The following is a 25,813-nucleotide window of genomic DNA, read 5'->3' on the forward strand; positions in this document are numbered from 1 at the left end:
CTTTGCTTTGGCCACTGCTTTCACTGATGTCGAATCAGTTCGTTTTCTTCCTCTACCACGTTGCACACCATAAGAATCCGCCTCTCCGAATTTACGAATCATTTGCTGCAGACCGACGGCAGTCATTGGACCAGCGCCTTTTTTCAAACCCTTCAGGGTCTGAACTTCTGCAGAGCGACGTGTGCGCAGTCATCATTCTTGTAATACAGCTTTACAAGCAGAGGGGAATCCTGCATTGAGACAGTCATGGTGACTGTTGCAGACGCGAGAGGAGGAAAAGCCGTGTAACCGTCGTGTTACACCAACTTCAATGGGTCGTGCGCATGACACGTGTTTCCATTTACGTATTCTGACACATACAGCGCCATCTATAGATCAATTTTCACACTATTTTTTTCGTCTACCATACATTTTAACCTTCTTTAATATTCCGTTGCAATTCGACGTCATTCTCACCACTGGTGTTATTTCTACAGCATTTTGAAAGCTTAACTTTAATTATAACCACCCTATACTTTAGACAAGTTCAATAATTCTTGACTGCGCATTTAAATTCATGCAAGCTTTAGATATCTTACGACAAAATTAAGACCGTTAGTGGGGGCCTTGTTGATACATGTTGATTTCCCGTGAGCCCTGCACCGAACCGAGCGGAACCGAGAGTTCGCGAAGTGTGTCGGACAAGCCGACTAGTGTGACGTCACAAGTTCGTTGCAGGGCCCGTATTTCTCGTTGGCTCCGCAATGCCACGGCGCGCCCTTCTGTTCGAAGGCGAGCCCCGCATCCCCAAGCCGGGATGCCGCAGCGCAGCATAACTGCCAAGCAAGCACGTAGCACCCAACACGTGGTAAACTGCAGTAGCACTACTTTGAAGATGCGCGGCATTCATCCGTACCAGGTTACATGCAGAAACAATAATAAAAACTTTTTGCAATTCTAAACTACTTAACTTACGAAAAATACTTTCAACGCTCGTGGTCATCATTCGTCGGCTAGGTAGTCGTTGCGTGAAACATAACGTTTTTCCAAAGTGATAAGTTACACCACAGTCGCGCGCAATACTTATCACCAGCCTTCGGCAGAACACAAGTCATGGGCAGCTAATGGTTTTGTGGTTCGTACTGACACTTGAGAATAGTCCACGTTCTACATTACGGGTTTTGGCCATCACTTTATTCCCTCGTCTCACGAACCTGAAGTATGTCCTTTATAGACCGAGCGAGGTAGCTAAAGCATTGCTCAGACACGGGACTCCATTCCCCTTCCAACTGTAAAGATAAGGTTTTCCATGTTGTTTCCCTAAATTGCTTAATGGTTTCTTTGAAATGGACTCTGACAATATCCTTACCCGTCCGCAACCAACGCCAGTTGGTGTTCCCATCTTGCCATCCTGTGGACATTAATGCTCAGTCTTCCTTCTTTCTTTCTGATGTTTACATATACTGCTAATTATTTTCATACAGTGTTAATTCCCCTAGAAATGGCATATAAACAGATATTTTTATAATGTTTGAATATTGTTTTCATTCAGGGAAGTGTAACATAGATTCAAAAGCACATCGCTATTCGTATTTTTTAACACTAGCATATCTCACTTTTGCATGTCTAATTACGCTCTCTGTTGTTTCAGTACCTGATAAAAGTCAATGAGATTAAGACGAAGAAAGGCATCGAACTGCTTCAGCACCTCGTTGAGTACTACCACGCACAGACGAAGTAAGTGAAGCCTGCAGCAGCGTTTATCGTACAGCATTGTTTGGAGCCTTTTCGTAGCTATTTTGCTCATTGCCACCATAAAACAATACCAGAATACTGATCACAAAAGGACATTTGACTGTGTTTTTTTTAATCGTCTTCGATGGTTTATTATGTCATTTTATGCTTATAATACGTTTTTCCCCCTTCACTGTTTAAAAAAAATTAAACGGAAATGAAATTCAAATAATTTGAAAACCCGCTAAAACGCTCCATTTGAGTCGTGTGTTGTGTGATGTCCTTAAGTTAGTTAGGTTTAAGTAGTTCTAAGTTCTAGGGGACTGATGACCTCAGAAGTTAAGTTGCATAGTGCTCAGAGCCAAGCCAACAACTGGGTGCTTTCCATCACGTGACCAAAGCTTGATATGTAATTATTCTTAAGATTTAATTACATAAAAATAACAGCTATTTTGCGAGAATATTTCCCGAGAGTGCTACTGGAATGTTATAATGATTGAGAATAACAAAATCCGAACCATATCTTTGACATATGCAAAAAGTCTGTATGTGACTTGTCATTCGTTATTTCTAATATTGCGCTTACAAACACTCCGTGGATACTCCACATTAGGAAAAATGTGAGAGAAAAGGAAACTGAGTGCCAAATGGGAAAACAAAAATAATTTTCTGTCTTTCGACATGACGTATTTCACGCCGTCGGGGGGGGGGGGGCTGAATTTTGTTGAGAAATGAGCAACAAGAAAACTTACGTGTCAATGATTCTTCCACGTTTAGGAAGACTGTGGGACTTTGAAGTCCTCATTGTCAAATTCAGTTCCATACTCGGGAAATGAGCATTGGAGACAGTGCGCAAATTCCATTTCGTGCGCGAGGTCCTCGTGGAAGTGCTTGGCCGATGCCTGCCTTCCGTCGACATGTTACGGAGTGTCTGGTGTGTACGTGTGTGATGAGTGCTCGTGCACTGTAGTGCTGTGTTTGTATCGTTATGGATGAAGGGAAGGGAGAGGGCGAACGAAACCCGCTGCTGGCGTATTCCGTACTCGTCTCGAGTAGCAACGAGGGCACCACCAGGCGTAAGGTCAGCGTGTTGATGGCCGCGGTCAGCCGTCTCCAGGTTGCTGCCTCGGAGTGTAGCGGCAGTGGGCAGTGTGGTGCGTCGCAAGGTACACCCCAGGTGTTACATGCTTCACCCACTGTCCCTGCTGTCGAGACATCTTCGCGGGTACCGGGCCCGGTTGGGCCACCCTCTCCCCAAGGGGAGTGGCGGGTTCAGCGGCGTTCGCGGCACACGAGGCGGAGGGTCAATGTGGAGGCTGGCCGTGTGGCATCGCCCGCTCTGCCTGTGAGTGGACATGTGGCCGCTCCTTCAGCAAGGTCCGAGCAGGCACACGGGGGGAGGGGTTTATTAGTTATTGGGAGCTCCAACGTTAGGCGGGTGATGGAGACCCTTAGGGAAATAGCGGAAAGGTCGGGGAAGAAGGCCAGTGTTCACTCTGTCTGCTTGCCGGGGGGTCTCATCCGAGATGTGGAGGAGGCCCTACCGGCGGCGATAGAGAGCACTGGGTACAGCCGACTGCAAATTATTGCTCATGTCGGCACCAATGATTCCTGCCGTCTGGGTTCAGAGGTCATCCTCAGTTCGTGCAGGTGGTTGGTGGAATTGTTGAAGGCGGAAAGCCTCGCTCGCGGGGTGGAATCTGAGCTAACTATTTGTAGTATCGTTCCCATAACCGATCGCGGTCCTCTGGTTTGGAGCCGAGTGGAAGGCTTAAACCAGAGGCTCAGACGATTCTGCGGAGAGCTGGGGTGCAAATTTCTCGACCTCCGCTATCGGGTGGAGAAATATAGGGTCCTCCTGAATAGCTCAGCCGTGCACTACACGCCGGAAGCGGCTACAAGGGTAGCGGAGTACGTGTGGAGTGCACATGGGGTTTTTTCAGGTTAGAGAATTCCCTCCCTAAGCCCGACAAGACGCCTCCTGAGACGCGGTAAGGTAGGAGTAGGCAAAATGCAACAGGGAATAACAATATTAATGTGCTAATAGTAAACTGCAGGAGCGTCTATAGAAAGGTCCCAGAACTGCTCTCATTAATAAACGGTCACAACGCCCATATAGTACTAGGAACAGATAGTTGGCTGAAACCAGACGTAAACATTAATGAAATCCTAAACTCAGATTGGAATGTATACCGCAGAGACAGGCTGGACAGTGAAGGGGGAGGCGTGTTTATAGCGACAAGAAATGCAATAGTATCGAAGGAAATTGACGGAGATGCGACATGTGAAATGATTTGGGTGAAGGGCACGGTTAAATTGGATGTCTCTATAGGCCCCCGGGCACAGCAGCTGTTGTGGCTGAGCACCTGAAGGATAATTTGAAAAATATTTCGAGTAGTTTTCTCCACCATGTTATAGTTCTGGGTGAAGATTTTAATTTGCCTGATATGGACTGGGAGACTCAAACGTGTGGCAGGGACAAAGAATCCAGTGAAATTATTTTAAGTGCTTTATCTGAAAACTACCTTAAGCAGTTAAACAGAGAACCGACTCGCGGCGATAACATACTAGACCTTCTGGTGACAAACAGACCCCAACTATTTGAAACAGTTAATGCAGAACAGGGAATCAGCGATCATAAAGCGGTTACTGCATCGATGATTTCAGCCGTAAATAGAAATATGAAAAAAGGTAGGAAGATTTTTCTGTTTAGCAAAAGTGACAAAAAGCATATTACAGAGTACCTGACGGCTCAACACCAAAGTTTTGTCTCAAGTACAGATAGTGTTGAGGATCAGTGGACAAAGTTCAAAACCATCGTACAATATGCGTTAGATCAGTATGTGCCAAGCAAGATCGTAAGAGATGGAAAAGAGCCACCGTGGTACAACAATCGCGTTAGAAAACTGCTGCGGAAGCAAAGGGAACTTCACAGCAAACTTAAACATAGCCAAAGCCTTGCACACAAACAAAAATTACGCGAAGCGAAATGTAGTGTGAGGAGGGCTATGCGAGAGGCTTTCAATGAATTCGAAAGTAAAGTTCTATGTACTGACTTGCTAGAAAAATCCTAAGAAATTTGGTCTTATGTCAAAGCGGTAGATGGATCAAAACAAAATGTCCCGACACTCTGTGACAAAAATGGTACTGAAATAGTGGATGACAGACGAAAGGCCGAAATACTAAATGTCTTTTTCCAAAGCCGTTTCACAGAGGAAGACTGCACTGTAGTTCCTTCTCTAGATTGCCGCACAGATGACAAAATGGTAGACATCGAAATAGACGACCGAGGGATAGAGAAACAATTAAAATCGCTTAAAAGAGGAAAGGCCGCTGGACCTGATGGGATACCAGTTCGATTTTACACAGAGTACGCGAAGGAACTTGCCCCCCTTCTTGCAGCGGTGTACCGTAGGTCTCTAGAAGAGCGAAGCGTTCCAAAAGATTGGAAAGGGCACAGGTCATCCCCGTTTTCAAGAAGGGACGTCGAAGAGACCTTTATCTCCAACGTCGATCAGTTGTAGAATTTTGGAACACGTATTATGTTCGAGTATAATGACTTCTCTGGAGACTAGAAATCTACTCTGTAGGAATCAGCGTGGGTTTCGAAAAAGACGGTCGTGTGAAATCCAGCTCGCGCTATTCGTCCACGAGACTAAGAGGGCCATAGACACGGGTTCTCAGGTAGATGCCGTGTTTCTTGACTTCCGCAAGGCGTTCAATACAGTTCCCCACAGTCGTTTAATGAACAAAGTAAGAGCATATGGATTATCAGACCAATTGTGTGATTGGATTGAGGAGTTCCTAGATAACAGAACGCAGCATGTCATTCTCAATGGAGAGAAGTAAGAGTGAATTCAGGTGTGGCGCAGGGGAGTGTCATAGGACCGTTGCTATGCGCAATATGCATAAATGACCTGGTGGATGACATCGGAAGTTGACTGAGGCTTTTTGCAGATGATGCTGTGGTGTGTCGAGTGGTTGTAAAATGGAAAATTGTACTGAAATGCAGGAGGATGTGCAGCGAATTGACGCATGGTGCAGGGAATGGCAATTGAATCTCAATGTAGACAAGTGTAATGTGCTGCGAATACATAGAAAGAAAGATCCGTTATCATTTAGCTACAAAATAGCAGGTCAGCAACTGGAAGCAGTTAATTCCATAAATTATCTGGGAGTACGCATTAGGAGTGATTTAAAATGGAATGATCATATAAAGTTGATCGTCGGTAAAGCAGATGCCAGACTGAGATTCATTGGAAGAATCCTAAGGAAATGCAATCCGAAAACAAAGGAAGTAGGTTACAGTACACTTGTTCGCCCACTGCTTGAATATTGCTCACCAGTGTTGGATCCGTACCAGATAGGGTTGATAGAAGAGATAGAGAAGATCCAACGGAGAGCAGCGCGCTTCGTTTCAGGATCATTTAGTAATCGCGAAAGCGCTACGGAGATGATAGATAATCTCCAGTGGAAGACTTTGCAGGAGAGACGCTCAGTATCTCGGTACGGGCTTTTGTAGAAGTTTCGAGAGTCAAGCAGTATATTGCTCCCTCCTACGTATATCTCGCGAAGAGATCATGAGAATAAAATCAGAGAGATTAGAGCCCATACAGAGACATAACGACAACCTTCTTTCCACGAACAATACGAGACTGCAATAGCAGGGAGGGCCGATAGAGGTACTCAAAAGTACCCTCCGCCACACACCGTCAGGTGGCTTGCGGAGTACGGATGTAGATGTAGTTGAATTGATCTCTTTAATGTGAAATATAACGTTTCTAGACTGAATATTTGTTTTGATTTTTCGTTTACAATCCTTCAAAATGGTTCAAATGGCTGTGAGCACTATGGGACTTAACATCTGTGGTCATCAGTCCCCTAGAACTTAGATCTACTTAAACCTAACTAACCTAAGGACATCACACACATCCATGCCCGAGGCAGGATTCGAATCTGCGAGCGTAGCGGTCGCGCAGTTCCAGGCTGAAGCGCCTAGAGCCGCTCGGCCACCACGGCCGGCTACAATCCTTAATATCACAAAGTCATGTAGGCTTAGCTTAAAATACAGTACTTTTTCTCATTGTGTAGTGCAGTCATTATGTAGCGGACAAGCAGCAAACGCTCTTTTATTTTTTATTATTATTATTTTTTTAAATAATACAATGTGGACAATCAGAGTCAGAGAGAGGCCTCACAACAAATTTCAAAAACATTTATGCATTGCGAGATTCAGAAACGAGTATCTTGTAAAGTGTGTGTCTCGACAACAGCGAACCCCTGCGACACAAAATTCATTCGTCGCTTCTACAGCACTGGTGTTAAAGGGCGCAAACATTCCGCGCTATTGGAATCCGTAAGCGTCCTTCTGATCTGTGATTAAACAAAATGAATGTGCAGAACAAAAGAAGAGGCGTTATGCTTGCGACAGGACAGTAGCTTCGCAGGCAGAGCGGCGCCGGCAGCGTTAGCGCGTGTTAGCGCGCAGCGGTTAACGGCGGCCGGCCGGCCTGTGTGTTGCAGCTACTTCCAGGACGGGCTGAAGACGATCGAGCACTTCGGCAGCTACGTGGCCGACCTGTCGGTGAAGCTGCACAAGATCCGCCAGAAGCAGGACGAGGAGCGGCGCCGGCTGTCCGAGCTGCGGTCGCTGCTCCGCAGCGCGCCCGGCATCGACAAGGAGGTAGGCGCGCCCGAGCACCACCTCGTCTGCCATCCGCACTCCACTTCCCATTCTTAGCCTCGTCGACATTCACCACAAAGCGCTAGTGGACTCCCTCTCTGTGGTGACAGAGCGATCTGTACCGTAGCCCGAGGCCTAAGTTATGCCCGGCGGGAATAATTCTGCTGCGAGTGTAGCTGCCGAGGCGAAATATAGATTGTGGTAACGGACTGATCAGTAGCGTAGCCTGATGTCTACGGCTGTGCACTTTGTGTAGTCTACACCCGCTTAATGCCCTCTCCTTCACTCGCGTAGACTGTACAGTCTGAACAGATCCTTTTCGTTTTTCTTTAATCGAATTTTTATGTTGCTCACAAATTGCAAGACCTTCTAAAGGTCATAGAAGCGTTGTATTTCCAATGACCATGAAGCTATTCTGCTAGCTGGAGTCCAACCTTTTTCTTCATCGTGCCTTTTGCATTCTTATTGTGGTATTTTCCTCGAAACTTACATCCCCTAACACATATTTCTTTATAGCTAACCGAGAGGTGAAAGGCTAACTTTCATATATTTATCTCTAAAAATCCTTTCTTAATGAAATAACTTCATAAAACTTTTCACCCTCTATACCAATCTCTTAGGGAGTTTAATTTCCGAAAACATTGGAACACATATATTTTTTTTTTTTAATTTCTGACTGAGAAGTCAAATACCAGTTCTCATTGCTGTGGCTTTGAAAAAACATTAATAGTTCTTTAATAACGATTTATAAAAAAAAGTTCCCGCCCACTATTTTACCCACTTAGTGGTTGAATTCACAAAAATCCAGAAACACACATTCTTTTTTATATATCACTGCGGAGCCAAACATCAGTTTTTGTAGTTCTAACTTCAAAATTGTCTCAATAGCGACATATCTTCAAAAACCTTTGATCTCCTATTTCACCCCCGTTTCTGCCCTTGGTGCTTAGGGCTGGGCAGTGAGGAGTCTGAGTCTGGCCCTATTTCTCTCCTTGAGGGGTTGAAATGCCAAAAACAGCGAAACGTACATTTTTTTCATTTCGAACTCAGCAGTTAAATACCAATTTTCAAAGATTTAACTTTAAAAATGCTTTCACAATGAAATATATTAATAAAATATTTCACCCCTCAAGAGAAATGAGCAATATTTATTGTAACAGAGAAGCAAAATACAAATTTCCACACATTTACCTTCAAAAATTCTGGCATAATGAAATGTTTCCATAAAAAGTTTCATCCCTTATTTCACTCTCATAGGAGTTGAATTTCCAAAAACATTGAAGCATGAATTTTTTTTATTTCTGATCGATAAGCGAAATGAAATTTTCATATATTGAGTTTTAAAATTTCTTTCACAATTAGATATTTTCATTACAGATATCATTCCCTATTTTGGACACACAGGGGTTGAATTCCCAAGAACACCAAAACATGTACTTTTTCATTTGTAACCAAGAGGTCAAATACCAAATTTTATTGATAGATTGATAGAGCTTTAAAGATACTGTAGTAGTTCTTTAATAATGATGTGTTTAAAAAAAGCTTTCAACCACCATTTCACCCCCATAGAAGTTAAATTTCCAAAAACTACTGAAAAACACTTTCCTTTATTTCTGATAGAGAAACCAAATACAAATTTTCGTAGTTCTAGCATCAAAATTGCCTTGATAATAACATATTTTCAAAAAAAAACCTTTCACGTTCTATTTCTCCCCATTAGGGGTGGAATTTTGAAAAATCCCTTCTTAAACAACATCTACAGTATAAGATCAACACCATCTCCAACTTTCAAGCTTCTGTCCTTAGCAATTTGGACTGAGCACAAGTATTATACAAAAACTGTAAAAAAAAAAAAAAAAATTTTTACCACATAATGGTCTTGAATTTTCCTTTTATGTAGTGTCCCTTTACATTTTATTTTTTAAAGCACAGTAATCATCTGATTGTAGAGGATGCCTCCTTACATAACAGTATTCCCCCCCCCCCTCTTCTCCACTTCAAAAAAATTCCTTGCTTTAGAACTATCGTTACATTAGTTTGAGAAATGTTGGCATTGTGCTGGGTTATCTTGGAAAAATTAGACCCCATATTGTATACAAAATACCAATTTTATCAGAAACTTGTAGGTGTTGTGGTACCACTGGCAGTATGATGTATTTGGATTTAGGTGTTAAATTGTCACAGCAGTATTGTCATGTGTGTATACTGTCATATGTTGCAAGTTAATGCATATGTGTTTGCATCCACCATTTTGATAAATAATAATGTAGTACTTCCTATGTATGGCATGGGAAACTTTAATTGGAAAATAAACCATAAATTATTGTAAAATGTTTCATTCATAAACCACTGGGTGAGAATGTTGACTGTATAGTTCGTTATATGAAATTTAATCCTCAAATTGAACAACAGATCACTTGTAACATGTCTTAAGTGAAAGACAGGTGAAGCTGGAGTTCAAAATAGACTGTTGAGACATAAATTCTTGTCTACCTGTTGGTAAAAACAATTGCAGTCACCAAAAACGTGCAAGTGCGTAGGTGCATTTGAATATTACACTGTGATGCAACAACCAGCATTTCAGATCGACTGATGGTGCTTCTTGTACAGTTGAAAGCTTGTCAAATATAAGTGTTTAAGCTCTGAAACTAAATATAAATCAGCTATCACCAATGTAATGGTAAGTTTTATTTTGGAACCAGTAATTAATGATCTTAAAGAAAAACAGCTTACTTCAGCAGTTATTGTTTCTTCCAGATTCACAGATCTGAAGCTGATTCCTTCAGTTACTTTTTATCTATAGCACTTCTGAAGAGCATGCTCTGCAAACTGCACTTCAAAACTTATAATACTTGTGTTGACATCTTCAATGTGTTGCACCCCAATAGCATTACTAATCTCTTATTTTGTCAAAATAAATTTTTAGTTGCCTTTATGATTGATAATTCATTTATGCCCTGATTTTTACTCCTTGTTTTGGATTTTTTGTGTAATGTTCTGAAAATTACCTCATTTTCTTAAATGTGATACAGGGAAATACATTGTGCAAGTATCAAAATCTCTTATGGTGCACATGGAAGTCTTCAACAACTCTCTCAAAGTAGCTTACATGCATAACCAAGACCATTATGCACAGCTCCAGAAGGGATAATTAGAGTCCAGTTTTAAAGCTAGACTTTCATTTCAACTTCTATCAAAATTAGCAATAAAATATGTGATTTTCAATGTGGTTTTTATGAGAACACATCTATAAATGTTAACAACCTACTGAGTATGCTATCTGAAAGAAGGGAAAGCATTTTGTTTGGGTTGTCATTCTACAGCAGGGATGTCCAAGAATTTCGCACATGAACAGTGCCCTTGCTCATGTGCCGTAGCTCTCTCACATGTGCCGTAGCTCTCTTACCTGTGTGAACACTTTCCCCACACCACACCATGTTGTCTGGATTGTGAGGAGGGGCAATAGGGTGGAAACTGCACAAGTGCTGTGTTCAAGTGGCAATACAGTTGCATTGGATACAGCTTGATTTCATTTTTCTCAACAACAGAGATCACAAATGAAACAAATGTTCAGTATTATTCATTTGTTTTTGGCACACTGAATACATTATATAATTTTTATGTGATGTGGACTGTCAGCATAGGGACAGGCGCAGACAGTATCACAGATTTTTGCCTTTGAGTTGTCACATAATTACAACTTCTTTAGTTTCATAATTGAAAATAAGCGTTCACACACACTTGTTGATCGAAATATTGTAGCACTTTTACAACCTCATTATGGAGACATGGAAACTCTATCCAAGGAAATTAATATGGGTGTCATGGACAGTTTTAACATTCAAGGGATTTGTCTTTAAAATGGGAATTACCTTGCTGATCAGTCACTTCCATCTGTGCAAGCACATGGCACTTTTAATTGAAATGGCAAATGGACTAGAAAACAGATGTAAGATCAACAGTGTCCTCAAAACATTTAAAAACTATATGTTTAAGTCTTTCAAGGCCACAATTAATTCTTCAACCCTCACATTTTCTTTAATGCCAGTGAAGCTAGGAGAAAGAAATATTTTATTTTTCAGAATTTGTCCTTTCCACAATGCAGTTCTCTTTTTAAATGTGTCCCTTTCAAATCGGAAATAAGTTTTTTCTCACCTTGCAGTAACTTACTCTGGGCAGTGCGCAATCACATCCACTTAAAATTCAAGGTGTGCAATCCCTTCTTGAAGTTCTAATTTCTGATCTTGCTCTCCTTTCTTCTTCATATATTCAACAACACTGGGTTTTAAATTGAAACATTGTTCCAGGCATGCCCATTGATTTTTCAGAAATACATACAGTCTCCATAATCTTCATTCAATTACATTGAAAACTGTCACAATTGACAGCTGAGTAACAAGTCCAACTTCAGAAAATTTACTGTATGTACCATCAGTTTCATCATATTCTCCATGCCTTGGCTTTCTAAGAATTCTTTCTGCATGGTGTTGTAATGTTTTTCCATAGCAAATTTGAAGCACCCATCGATTATGTGAAACAATATCATATAATAGGTATTCAGAATTCTTATTCTTCTCTGCTGTCAGTCTTATTCATTTTTAAAGCTGTGTGATGAGAGATTGCTACACTGTCATGATTTTTGCTAACAGCCACTGGATCAGTTGATTTCTTTTTTACGATGAACAGATAGCGAAGGGTAAATGGCACTTTCGCCACAATTCTGTCGAACTGAAGAAACTTGTGCTGTGGTTTTGAAGCTTCAGGTTTTCTACCTACTACCCTCCCTCCCTCCCTCCTATGCCCCCCCCCCCCCCCCAAAACACTCTGTTAGGATGCACAGAAAGTTCATAAAACCATATGAAACTGTCAAAAAAGTCCTTCTTTTGATGTTCAACTTGTGCATCATATTGGCTTGAATGTCGGTTATGTCATCAGTATGTTGACCCTTCACATGAATTTCTGCATTTTGTCATTTTGTGGCGACTATGTATTGATAGCACCAAGTCCCGACACCTCTGATGATTTTTTCCAGAAAAGAATTGTCTGTATTTTGCATTTCACTGAAGTCATGGCAGGTGTCCATGTGTCGTCACTTTTGTTTAGGGTCAAGGTGTGCAGCTCAGATTTTGCGCACACATTCTGGAGAATGTCTTGAACACATGGTTTAGAAATGTTGCTTCATTGTGATTTGTGACACAGCAATGTTGGCTCACTATGGTCACATATCCACTGCTTAACGCTGCTTTTTTCCTATTTACCGGATGAACACAAATATGTTGTTTCCATAGTCAAGCTGCCACCATAGTTACTGTGCTGATGTCACTTCTATGCCAGGAATAAAGCCAGTCCATTGAAATTTTTGAGCTGATGAAGTAAATAGGAACAACAATAAATTGGACAAAAGTAACTTTTTGTAAATGGCATGAACTTTAGCTCCTGTCTGTCAGTGTGCACAACTGTAATTACAGCTAGGTTTCTTATTTTGGATCAGAAGAGGTACCCACTTAAAACAATGAGCATTCATCCCATCCCCTAATCACAAAATTGGGACATACAACTAGATTGTGGAATTTCACCCTTTGAGTAATTTATAATCATATACTTTCACAACTGACTCTGTGCTTCTTTTTGTGTTTGACATTTTACTGGGCCTTGATATGTCTGTTGCTATTAATACACCACAGCATTATTGTGAAGTGGCATTTGTTACATTTGGTTTACAACTATAAATAATATATCAAATGAAAGAGCAGTTCAAACAGTTTTTCTTGCAAGTGTTCAATTTTGAGCACCTTTCATCACACATCGATTTGACTGCTGAGTTCTTCCCAAACGTTGATCGGTGTGTCCAGAGTAAGTGTTGCAACAATGCTGTTTTTAAAGTCAGGTATACCAATTGGTAGTGGTGGCACATACACATGATTGTTTCTAAACTGCCAAAGGTAAAAATCTTATGACTTCAAATCTTGTGTGAACATGGAGGTTCCTGCAAAATGCACTCTGTCACCTGACCACTTCTGCCTAATCCAGTGATACGTCATTTAACCAACCACATACTGAGTTGTGCCAGCAAGGTGTTGCTTGCTGACAAATAAAGTACTGTGGTTTAGCTTCTTTCAGTTGAGGAAAGAGCCATAGTTCTAGTGCATCAAGATAAGAAACACCAGTTACCGTTGCTTCGTCAAAAAAGAAAGGCCAATAAACTTTCTGATGGGATATGCCACAAAAACCATTGAATTTGTGACATTTAATTGCAACTGTACCAATACATGGGGATTTTGACTCCTCAGATGCATACATCATGTGTGTTCACATTTCTACTCAGGTGAAAAGGCAGTTCATCACTGAAGATGACAAATCAGGAAAATCTTTATCAACATACAGCAACCTTTCTTACAAAATTGGCACATAAATTGTAGTCTATAGGCCTTAGGAATTGTAACAACCGCATACAATAAGGACATAATTGTAAGTGTTGCCTTAAAGGTCTTCACCCAGGTGTCTCTGGAATTGCTAATTCACAACTAGCCTCCCAAACTAATTTCTTGAACCTACCCGTGAAAGACTGTCATTCACTCAACATGTTCTTCAGTAATTATCAGTTGTTCCATTCTCTTCCCTTTGTGCACAGATATACAAACAAAACCTTTTGAGTTGCTCTTTCATTTGATTTATTATTTATACCTGTAACTTGAATGTAATAAATACTACAAAGCCTTAAAAGCCACATATTAAATTTTGAATCACCCTTTATTTTGTTTCTGATCAGAGAATACATTTCAAAAACCTGAAAGTAGATATGCTGTATTTGATAGATAATTCACTGAATAGATTCTGATGGATAGTGCTTCAATTATGCGATTAGGTTTTCTATTTAGTGTTTAATGGTGCACTGTTATTAATCACAGGTAAGATGTGTAATGTGTAAGAACTGCAGTTTGTTCTATGTTGTGACAATCCTGGAGATAACTGCAGCATTATTTTTGTTTCTTTTTTTATGTTAAGCCGTGGAAAAATGTTGCATTAAGTGACAAATACAATTTGTCAATTTCACTGAGTCTGTTAGTTTGTCAAGTGATGGATAGGTGGGAACAAGGGAAATATGTTAGTGAACTATAGTATTTCACATGCAGTGGAGGTGCAAGATTGTCAGAGTCCTCTCCAAACAATTGATCACCTGAGATGTAAGACACAGGCACTTATGCAATGAAGAAACCACTGTTACTTCAACAAACTTTCTTACTGTAGTTGATGTGAAAGTAAAAGCAATAATTTTAACTTTCATTTTCAGTAGATTAAAGTAGAGCTGAGTGGTTATGTTGAGACAAATGAAAATTTGTGGTAGACTGAGAGTCGAACACAGATTTCTTTCCGTTCATAACCATTCATGTTAACTGTTACACTACCTGAGCACTCCAACAGGCCTGACTCAGATTTTTATTGTTACTGATGTTTCCACATAAAAATTAGGAGGAATCTCTTGTGGTGCACAGGAATAGCACCATTGTGGAATTTATTTGGATAAGTGTGGGAGTTTCTTGCTATAGGACAAATGCTCACAATAAGCTGGAGATACAGGTTCAAATTCCCATCTGGCATAAATATATGTTTGTCATTTTGGGTTCAGGTTTTCAGAAATGATTTCTCTCATACCATTTCATTTATGTGAGTTTAATGCACTTGGTGATGTATGGCTCTTAAGTGTAGGGGCAAACATCACCAGTTCTATGTCTACATCTATGCTCTATAAACATCTGTGAAGTGCATGGCACAGGGTACATCCCACCTTAAAGTTATTAGGGTTTTTTCTTGTTCCATTCAGGTATGGAGCACGGGTAAAATGATTGTTTGAATTCCTCTGTGCTTGCTGTAATTATTCCAACATTATCCTCATGATCCCTATGGAAGTATGTTTGTGGGTGAACTAGCAGGGATCATATGATAAGTAAGGATTTTGTACAAGCTTTAAGCTGCTGCTAGATGTTAGGTTGGCTCATAAAACACTAGTGAATTACAGTCATACTTTTCTGCTCTACACATTTGCTAGTGGTGAAAAACTTCTTAATGTGAATTATAATTATTTAATTTAGATATACGTTGTGATTCTCAAAGTGCTTATAGGACTTTGACAGTAAATTCTGAAGTGGATTAGCAAAATTTGCTTTTACCCCATAGTGACACAGAGCATACAAACTACTGTTGCAAGATTTTTTTGAGAATATGTTCAGCAATGGTGTTCTAAAATACATTGTAATATTTTAAAAAGTATTTATAAATCCATTAGCATAAAACCTGGTTTCATTGATTCATTGTGTAATTTTCAATAGTTACTGAATTACAGATATTTTATGTATTTTTAAAATCTGTGATGAATTTAGTTTATGCACTTGGATACATTTCAGTCCAGCGTGTCTTCAGTGAGTGCAGACAAGGGTGGTGGCTATTCGTTGCACCAGATGCAAGGTGACAAGCAGCACGGGGTGACCCGGACGGGCCACCTGTTAAAGAAGTCGGAGGGAAAGATGCGTCGTGTGTGGCAGAAGAGGAGGTGCCGTGTGACCGCTGAGGGATTTCTCGAGATCTGCCACGCAGACGAAACTAAGCCACCCACCAGGGTGAACCTTCTGACGTGCCAGATGAAGCTGGTGCCCGATGACAGGCGCTGCTTTGACCTCATCTCTTGTAAGATGGCCACAAAATTCTCATGATTGTCTTTTGTCTGAGCTCAATGATTGTTACATTGAAAATACATGATGCATTAGGTTTCTTCTTACTGTCTCCCTAATGAAGGCTACATAAGAGCAGTTTTATGTAAGAAATGTGTAGAAATGATTCATAAAACTTTCTAGGGAGACTGCAGTGTAATGGACTTGCCTTTGTGAAGTTTTAAGAAAAGAAAATTGGACCTTTCTGAATTTTCAGATAATATACATTTCTGGTAATTAATATCATAGCTCAACAAGTAAGACATTCTATGCTGTGATATGATCCATGTGGTAAAATGTATGAAGTTCATTTGTATCTTCCATACAGTGTCAAATTCTTACATGGATTTGCCTGTTCATTTTGGGATCAAAGATACATATTACATATATTCACCAAGTGGATGATTAGTTAAGGCAGCAGCAATGCTGCAGGTGATTTTGCACAGCTGTCACTGGTTTGAACTATTTGAATGGCATCATTATTTAAGTTTCCCTGAATTCTTCTGCTACTTATCTTAAACTTCAGTTAAAATCCTTTGGGAGAGTCTGCAAACTGAGATGACTCGCATAAAGTCTAATCAATCTTTAGAGCCATCATTTCAGAGGTTTTGCTCACTAGAGTTATGTTTAAGCTACATTTCTTTATTTGTATTTGAACAGCAATAGAAAAGAGGCCGCAGCTACTAGTTTTTTCCCCTCTGTGTTTACTGATTCTTACGTAATGTTCACCCTGCAAGATGGATGTAATTATTCAGTAGACTCTTAACACTGTTTTATTGTCTTTTTTTATGTATTTTGTGATAAAATAGTCTGCTCTCCGCAGGTGCACAAAATGTTTTAGAGGTATAAATAAATTTTTCAGACAACAGAACATACCATTTCCAAGCAGAAGATGAGGCAGATCAGCGAGCATGGATGTCTGTGCTGGTGAACTGTAAAGAAGGAGCACTCATGCGTGCATTTGATGACAGCGGCCGTGGTGGCAGTGAGCGGCTGAACCCAGGGCTGGTGGAGCTGCAGCAGGCCATCATCAGATTTGTACAGAGGCTACCCGGCAATGAGCGCTGTTGTGACTGCAGCTCTCAGAATGGTAGTCCTATCATATTACCCTGATTATTTTGTGTTGTCTACACACACACACACACACACACACACACACACACACACACACACACACACACACACACACACTTCCCCTCCCTCTCTCTCTCTCTCTCTCTCTCTCTCTCTCTCTCTCTCTCTCTCTCTCTCTCTCTCTCTGTGTCATTTTTGGCAATGTATGCTTCCCAAGTTCTTATACAATGTCTCATACTTTACGATGAGACCAACTTTTTCTTGGCCGTTGCTGGATGATGCAAACCAGGGTTTTAGTGTGTCATGAGACATCCTCAGAGTATTATTGCTGAGTGGTAAATTTTTCTTTATTTGCTAAATAATAAGTCCAGGACAAAAATAAATAACAGCAGTTCCTGACTTCTGCATAACAACATACAGTCCTCAGGATGTTTTTCCTCATTTATGACTCGCCTTGCATATCATGCGATCTTGAATAAAATGCAGATGAAGGGGAATGGAGGTCCTTCATTTCAGTTCATCAACTGATATACTAATTGTGCAGCTCAGGCTTCTTTGTCGTTATACTGTAAAATGTCTTACTGTAAAATTATTTACAACCTGAAGTCTGTTATCAGTGTATCTGCCCTCAGTAGCTGAGGTTACTAATGTAGGCTGGTGTACTGATGCTCAGCTCGGTAGTACATCATTCAAATACTAATGATGGAAACATATTCATCATTACTATTAGGCTGGCAAGGGTGGACAAGGTCTCAGCATACATTCCATGATTACCAGATGCTATACACACATGCTAAGTCAAATTTTCAGGAAGGTCTCCACTGTCTCCCATTGAATGAGAGCATGTGACACTGTGGATTGTGCTCTGTATCTCAGATGGACATGATAAGCTGTGTGGCATCATTTATGCTGTTTGAGAACAGCAGCTTTGTGTTGGCAAGTGGTTCATCTTCCTTCCCTTAAATCTCAAATATTCTAGACTAATCAACTTCAGATTTTTACATGATTCTCTAATAAACATTTGGTCAGCCATAGGCTATAAATTTTTTTATGTTTATTTTATATAAATATATACATAATATAGGGTGTCCCAAAATAATCTACACACTCTTTAAAACTGAACATCTCTTTAATGAAAGGGGTTAGAAATACAATTTTAGTGGTGTTAGGTGCCTCATGGTCCAACTTAAGGTGGTAAATGTTCAAACTGGTGTCCGTCAATTCCAATACACCATCAGCAATGACTTACAACTGAGTAACATGTAAATTTTATTGTTTCCAATGGAATAGCATCACAAGCTTGCTTAATTTGCTCTCTTAGATCGTCCAGTGTGTGTGGTCTCACAGCGTAAACTGTGCTTTTTTAGAGTACCCCACAGAAAGAAGTCTAGAGAAGTTAAACCTGGAGATTGAGTGGGGTACTCCACACTCCATCTTAGTCCTATCCATCTGGCAGGGAATGTATGATTGAGAAATGCCCTCATACCCATGTGAAAGTGATATTCACCCCATTCTGTTGAAGGTAATAATCTTCATTTCCAAATGCAATGCTAAGACCAGGAGTTAACATTTCCAACATTTCTGAGTACGAGTCACCCTTGACAGTGTTGTCAAAGACGTACAGTCTGATTAATCCTCCAGACTTTACTCCTGGTAGATTAACATGTCTTTGCTCAGTTACGTATGGATTCTCCCTTGCCCAGTACATGCAATTATGGTGGTTAATTGTTCCACCAAGTTTAAACGTCACTTCATCTGACCAAAGAATTCGATCTTGGAAACATTGCTCTTCTTCACATCTGTTAATGAACCAATCACAAAATTCGCTTTGCCTATGGGGATCATCCTCGTTAAGAGCATGGAGAAGTCATGGAATATAAGGCTTAAACTTCTGAGACCGCAAAATTCTATGAACACTACTTGTGCAGATCTCAGTCTAATGAGAGCACTGCCTCACAGATTTCTTTGGGGGTCATGTGTATGCCAGGATTATTGCATCAACACTCTCATTGTCTGTTCAACTTCTCTTTTGTCCACAATGTCCCTTCTTCATATTGTGCACCATTCCTTTGACTTCAGACTGATCTGTGATTCTTGTAATTGCTACTCTTGTCGGTGGTGGTGTTCCAAATTCAGCTCTCCAACATCAGCATACCACACTCACATTCTCTGTTTTCCAGTAACACTTCAGCATCCATTTCCGTTGTTCAAGTGATAACACCATGTTTGCTGACAATTATTATGTTTTTCACCACCTTCCAAAGTATTACCCATTAAAATTGTATTTCTGTCTCCTTTAATTAAAGAGAGATTGTTTCAAAGAGTGAATACATTATTTTGGGACAGAAGGAAAAATTTGTTATCAACACACTCAAATTTACATGATACTCTAATAAATGTTTGGAGATATATAGGCTACATATTTTTAACACACACACACACACACACACACACACACACACACACGGCCATGACAGGACTAATTATTGATACTCGTTACTAAAAGTAGTTTCCTGAGCTGATGGAGGTGGGGAGAAGGTAGATAAGGCTGCAAAGTGGGAGAAGCGGGAAAGAGGTAGGTCTTTGGACAAATGGTGCCATGGCCACACAAGAAGATGAAGAGTACAGAGGGTACAGCAAAAGAAACATAGGAAAAGGGAGAGTGAAGGGAAGGGGTAACTGAAGGGGGAAAGGAAGGGAGAGAAAGGTGGAGTGGAGAGAGAGAAAAGAGGGAGAGGGGGTGGGAGAGAGAGAGAGAGAGAGAGAGAGAGAGAGAGAGAGAATGATGCTCTAATAAACATTTGGATGGATATTGGATGTATATACAGGGTGTACATAAAGTCCAGGAATACTTTCAATTATTTATTGCACAAGAACTAAACATTGTGTAGATGTCACATTTTGAAGAGAAACACTGAAAGTTTTTTTTTTTTTTTTTTTTTTTTTTTTCAAACATTCAATCTGCAGACCATGAGTGACCCAGCAAAAGTCAATATGGTAATCGAATTCATGCCGCCGGCCGCGGTGGTCTCGCGGTTCTAGGCGCGCAGTCTGGAACCGTGCGACTGCTACAGTCGCAGGTTCGAATCCTGCCTCGGGCATGGATGTGTGTGATGTCCTTAGGTTAGTTAGGTTTAAGTAGTTCTAAGTTCTAGGGGACTGATAACCACAGCAGTCGAGTCCCGTAGTTCTCAGAGCCATTTTTGTATTCTTGCCATACCCGTCCCACTATGGCATCGTCAACTGTGGCAGTTGCTTCCTGTATTCTCCCCTGGCGCTCTGCTACATCATGTGTCAGAGGCAGTACATACAGTAGATCTGTAATGTGTCCCCGCAGAAAAAAGTCACACAGAGTGAGATCTGGTGGTTCGGGGAGGTCATTTCATGAAACAACTGTACAATATTTGGCTCTTGTGCAATAAATAATTGAAGGTGTTCCTGGACTTCATGTACACACTGTATTTTTAAACAGTAATGAACAGGTTTTCTCTTAAAACTGACTGTGGGAAAAATGTGGTGTGTTGTGCTGTGAAAATGTGCAATTTTCTTTCTTGCAGTTAGTTTTAACTATGTTTTCAGGACATTTAAAGTATTGGACAAATTATTTTTATGCTATGTATTATTACTTCTTATACAGGGCGATTCAGATGCCCCTACCTTTGGATCTTATGCAACTCACTACACTTCAAAGTACAGCATGCAAGATTTTCAGATTCTCTTGCTCCCTTTGTGCAATGTATTAGACCTGCAGAAAAAATTAACAGAATCTTTTTGTAGGAAATTTAATTCATTAAAATTTTGTACTGGGATGTGTTTTCACTAGAGGCTGTGGTTTTCAAAATATTCCAGAGAAACATACGAAAGAGACCATCAAACAAAGTTTTCTTGAATAGCTTGAAAAACGGTGGCCTCTGGCATATCCCAGTATATCATTTAACTACATTAAATTGCCAACAAAAAGATCCTGTTCATTTTTTCTGTAGGACCAATAGTTTGTGTGTAGCACCTTGCTCGTGGTATCTGAAGGTGTTGTAGATTGCATACAACCCAGTGGTAGGGCAGCTGAATCATCCTGTATGTAATTTTAAACAAAACTTTTATACACAACAACATATTGTTTTGTTTTCTTCCTCGCAGTAGGATTTAACAGCAAACAGGAAGGTTATATTTATGGCTTATTGACTTACGACTGGTATACTGCTGCAGCACTGAATCATCTAAAACTTTGCAATCCAGTTTAAAAGTATGTGAGATACTGTCACTGAAGCTACTATCCTCACAGATGCAGCAGCTGGAGAGGTCTCTTTAATACATCATACCCCAATTATTCCAACTGACTTACCCATTCATTTTAAGCAACTTCAGTTCCCAACCATTTGCAATACCAATAAACGATTCTCATGGGCAGAGAGAAGGGTGAAGAGGGGGTGGGCAGAGAGTAGAAGGAAATGGGCATGGGGAGGGGGAGGAGGAGATGGAGAGAGATGGGGAGGAGGCAGAGCTGGACAAAGAGAGATAGATGAGGAGGAGAGGGACAGAAAAGCAATGTTTTCAAATGTATAACATTAATCGATGAAGTTGTTGTATGAAGTCTGCAAGCTCTCTTACTATGTTTAATGTAACATCTGTTGAATTAAAACAGATTAGATTCTATTAATTTGTTGTTGGTATTTTTCAGATGCTACATGGTTGTCAACAAATTTTGGCATCATAGTTTGTATAGAATGTTCTGGAATACACCGAGACCTCGGTGTTCATATTTCTCGGATACAGTCATTAACATTAGATAATGTAGGAACATCACAATTACTTTTAGCTAGGAACATGACAAACAATAGGTTTAATGAAGTAATGGAAGCCAGGCTCAGGTCTTCAAAATTGAACCCCAACAGTACAATGTAAGTATAATTATGTTCATCTTGACCACATATTATAATAACTCTGCAGTAGTTGCATTCATTCTTAACTTAAATTTACATCTGCTCATTGTAGTGGTGAAAGCAAATTGTGAATCCTGAAGGAACAAATGAAGAAATTTTTTATTAAAATATTTTTTATTAAAATATACAAGTGCTTGTGCACTACTACATCTTGGGAAGTGGAGTTGGTAAATGTTAATGATGAAGATGTTACTACTAAAGAAGTTATGCACTTCATCAGACCAAGCTGTAATGCAGTTAATGGGTCCACAATTATCTATTATTTCTAAAGGACCTTCAGGGTTTTAGTGCTAAGAAGAGAATGAAAGTAGAGAGTAAATGACTTCAGTAGAGGTCATTTGATAACCAGCTGCCTTAGCACCAAAGAAAATGGGAACCAATAAATACACTACTAAATACACTACTTCATGTAACCACCACTCCCAACAGCTCCTATCTCTCTTCAAAGTCCTCCACCTCTCAAACTCTTGCTTGGAGAACACACTTAGGAACATCATCCTTAGAAGCCAGCTGCAAACTTGAGTTCCATGCCACACACTACCTGAAAAAACTATCCACAGTGCTAGTGCAACACCTAAGAAGTGGAGTCCCTCTCCCTATCCCTCACAATCACCAACCACAACCAAACCTTCAACAAACCCCCCTCGTAGCCAACAAACCTAGCCTAGCCACCCTACTCAATCTCCCCATCCCAGCACATACCCCACACAGACCAAATCTCAACTATAACTACAGTCAAATGTCACATATCACCAGTCCCAATTCAGTTCTAAACCTCTCATCCAGATCCCTCTCTCCTCCAGAGACATCTGTTCTATCAAAAGGCTTAATCTTTAGCCCCACGCCTAAATTCAACCACACTGCTCTGGTTAAAGATCTCCTCTCATTCACCCGGAACCTCAACTGGAAATATCACTTCCCTACCCAAACACAGCCCCCAAATACTAGACCCAGTGTTGAACCCTGTCTAGAACAGTTCCGATCCCCTTCTCAAAGGGATCCTCCTTCCCTCCCACAAAACCATCCCTTGCAGACATTTCAGGAATTCCTCACATCTAGTGTTGCCTCCCAGTCCTCCTTGAAGAACATCCCGACAACCCCCAACATCACCCTAGCTGAATCCCATGCCATTAAGGAGCTGAAAACAGACCACTCTATTGTCATTCTCCCGGTGGATAAAGGCTCCACAACTGTGGCACTTGACCATGTGGAGTATGTGGCAGAAGAACTGCGTCAACTCTCTGACACCTCAACCTACAAAGCTGTTACCCAGGATCCCATTCCCTCCCTCCATACAGACTGAGCTGCAGAAAATCCTAAAAATCTATGGTCCCTCACAAGGCATCACAACGGCATCCATAGACTTACTCACTCCACCTGAGCCACGTACCCCTACCTTCTACCTATTACCCAAAATCCACAAAGAGAACCATCCTGGCCGTCCCATTGCAGCGGGCTTCAAAGCCCCAACAGAACGTATCTCAGCTCTGGTAGACCAACACCTCCAACCTATCACCCGCAGACTCCCATCCTACTTCAAAGACACAAACCACTTCCTAGAACACCTCAAATCCATTCCCACTCCTCACCAACCTGAAACCTTTCTTTCCACCATAGATGCTACATCGCTTTACACAAACATCCCACATACCCATGGTCTCTCATCCCTTGAGCACTACCTCTCCCAACACCCACCCGAAGATCTTCCAAAAACCTCCTTCCTTATCACACTTACCAACTTCATCCTCACCCATAATTACTTGACTTTTGAAGGCCAGACCTACAAACAAATCAGGGGAACGGCCATGGGAACTATGGTGGCTCTGTCCTATGCCAACCTCTTCATGGGCCGCATGGAGGAGGCTTTTCTGAAGACCCAACAGCTGCTTCCCCTGGCCTGGTATAGGTTTATAGATGACATCTTTGTGGTCTGGACTCATGGTGAAGAAACACTCCTTAATTTCCTCCATAACCTCAACTCCTTTTCAAATCTGAATTTCACCTGGTCCTTCTCCAAAACCTACGTCACCTTCCTGGATGTTGACTTTCATCTTGTTGAAGCTCACATCCACACTTCTGTCCATATCACACCCACAAACAAACAACAGTACCTTCACTTTGATAGCTGCCATCCATTCCACATCAAACGCTCCCTTCCCTACAGCCTAGGTATTCATGGCAAACGTATCTGCTCCAGTGACGAATCCCTCAACAATTACACCAATAACCTGTCCAGTGCTTTCCTCTCCCACAACTATCCTGCAGAACCTGTCCACAAAAAGATCTCCTGAGCAATACATTCCTCCCCGTCCAACAACAATGTTCCTACCCCCAGACCACACAGAAGCATCCCCCTTGTCACCCAATATTATCCTGGCCTCGAATACATCAACCAATTGCTCTGCCAGGGATATGACTTTCTCAAGTCAACCCCTGAAATCATCCCTTGACAAAATTCTCCCCACTCCACCCACAGTTGCCTTTCGTCGCCCCCCTAACTTCCGTAACATCCTTGTTAAACCCTACAATAGTCCCATACTACCTTCTCTACCCAGCAGTTCCTACCCCTGTAACCGGCTCCACTTCGAAACATGCCCCATGCATCCCCCCGCAACCACCTACTCCAGCCCCGCTACTGGTAAAACGCACACAATTCAAGGCAGGGCCACATGTGAAACTACACATGTCATTTATCAGCTGACATGCCTGCACTGCACAGCCTTTTACATCGGAATGACAACAACTAAACTGGCTGAGCGCATGAATGGACACAGACAAACTGTCCGCCTAGGATATGTCCAATACCCAGTAGCAGAGCATGCCCTCCAGCATAATTCTAGGGACCTGGGAACTTGCTGCACTGTATTTGCCATTTGGCTTCTCCCACCCAATACCAGTCCCTCTGAACTGCGGAGATGGGAACTTGCACTGCAACACGTCCTTTCATCCCGCCATCCCCCTGGACTGAACCTACGTTAAACAGCCTCACTACCATTTACTCTTCAGTCTTCTCCTCTTTCCCTTTCCCCTCCTCTTTCCCTTTCCTCTTTAGTCATTCACGCATCTTTTTTCCTACGTAGTTGTGTTAATCCTTGTACTATATACCTCTTTACTTCTGTATGCATCCTCTTTGGTTTGAAGCTGGCACAGTACTTACAGTAGAATATCTTTGGCTTCCCTGTGACAACCATGCCTCCATCCTTGCTACCCTCCCTGTTTTCCTTTCCCTGTTGCTTCATAACCTGGGTTGTGAGTAAGTGAGCCCACTTTCCCTTCTTCCCTTTCTTTCCCCTCTCTCCTCCCTGATGAAGGAACATTTGTTCCAAAAGCTAGGAACGTAAATTTTTGGTTCTGTTTTTTGTGTATCTATCGGCTGTACTGAGCTGAGGTAAGTACTGGCCAGCCCCTCTATCTCTTTGTTAGTATTTGTTTCACATCTTTATATGAGATTTTCCATTAATCATTTTGAACCAATAAATACAGTGGATACAAGCCTATTAGCCTCGTTTCACAGGCAACCAAAATTATATTGAAACGTAAAATAAAGGAAAACCAGTCACTCACAGTGGGTTGAAGTGTGGCACAAATATAAACATGCAACAGAAAATAGTGTTCACATTAGCTTTTGAGTTCTTGCTCTGTCTCTAGTAAGCACGTTCACACACACAATCACACTGACATCCAAACACACACTCCTG

The 25,813-nt window shown here is 41.1% G+C and overlaps 1 protein-coding gene across 10 annotated transcripts in view; it reads left to right on the top strand.

The window, feature by feature from the left end:
• The window catches only part of LOC126334773 (arfGAP with SH3 domain, ANK repeat and PH domain-containing protein), a 1,031,989-nt gene that overhangs the window by 914,324 nt on the left and 91,852 nt on the right, over positions 1-25,813 (top strand). For all 10 annotated transcript variants that reach the window (XM_049997423.1, XM_049997407.1, XM_049997360.1 and 7 more), the window contains exons 5-9: positions 1,631-1,716; positions 7,237-7,396; positions 15,799-16,078; positions 16,964-17,191; positions 21,854-22,073. In XM_049997423.1, coding sequence (XP_049853380.1) covers positions 1,631-1,716; positions 7,237-7,396; positions 15,799-16,078; positions 16,964-17,191; positions 21,854-22,073 — 974 coding nt within the window. The remainder of the gene's footprint in view (positions 1-1,630; positions 1,717-7,236; positions 7,397-15,798; positions 16,079-16,963; positions 17,192-21,853; positions 22,074-25,813) is intronic.

Source organism: Schistocerca gregaria, chromosome 1 (genome assembly GCF_023897955.1).
Source record: "Schistocerca gregaria isolate iqSchGreg1 chromosome 1, iqSchGreg1.2, whole genome shotgun sequence".
Lineage (NCBI taxonomy): Eukaryota > Metazoa > Arthropoda > Insecta > Orthoptera > Acrididae > Schistocerca > Schistocerca gregaria.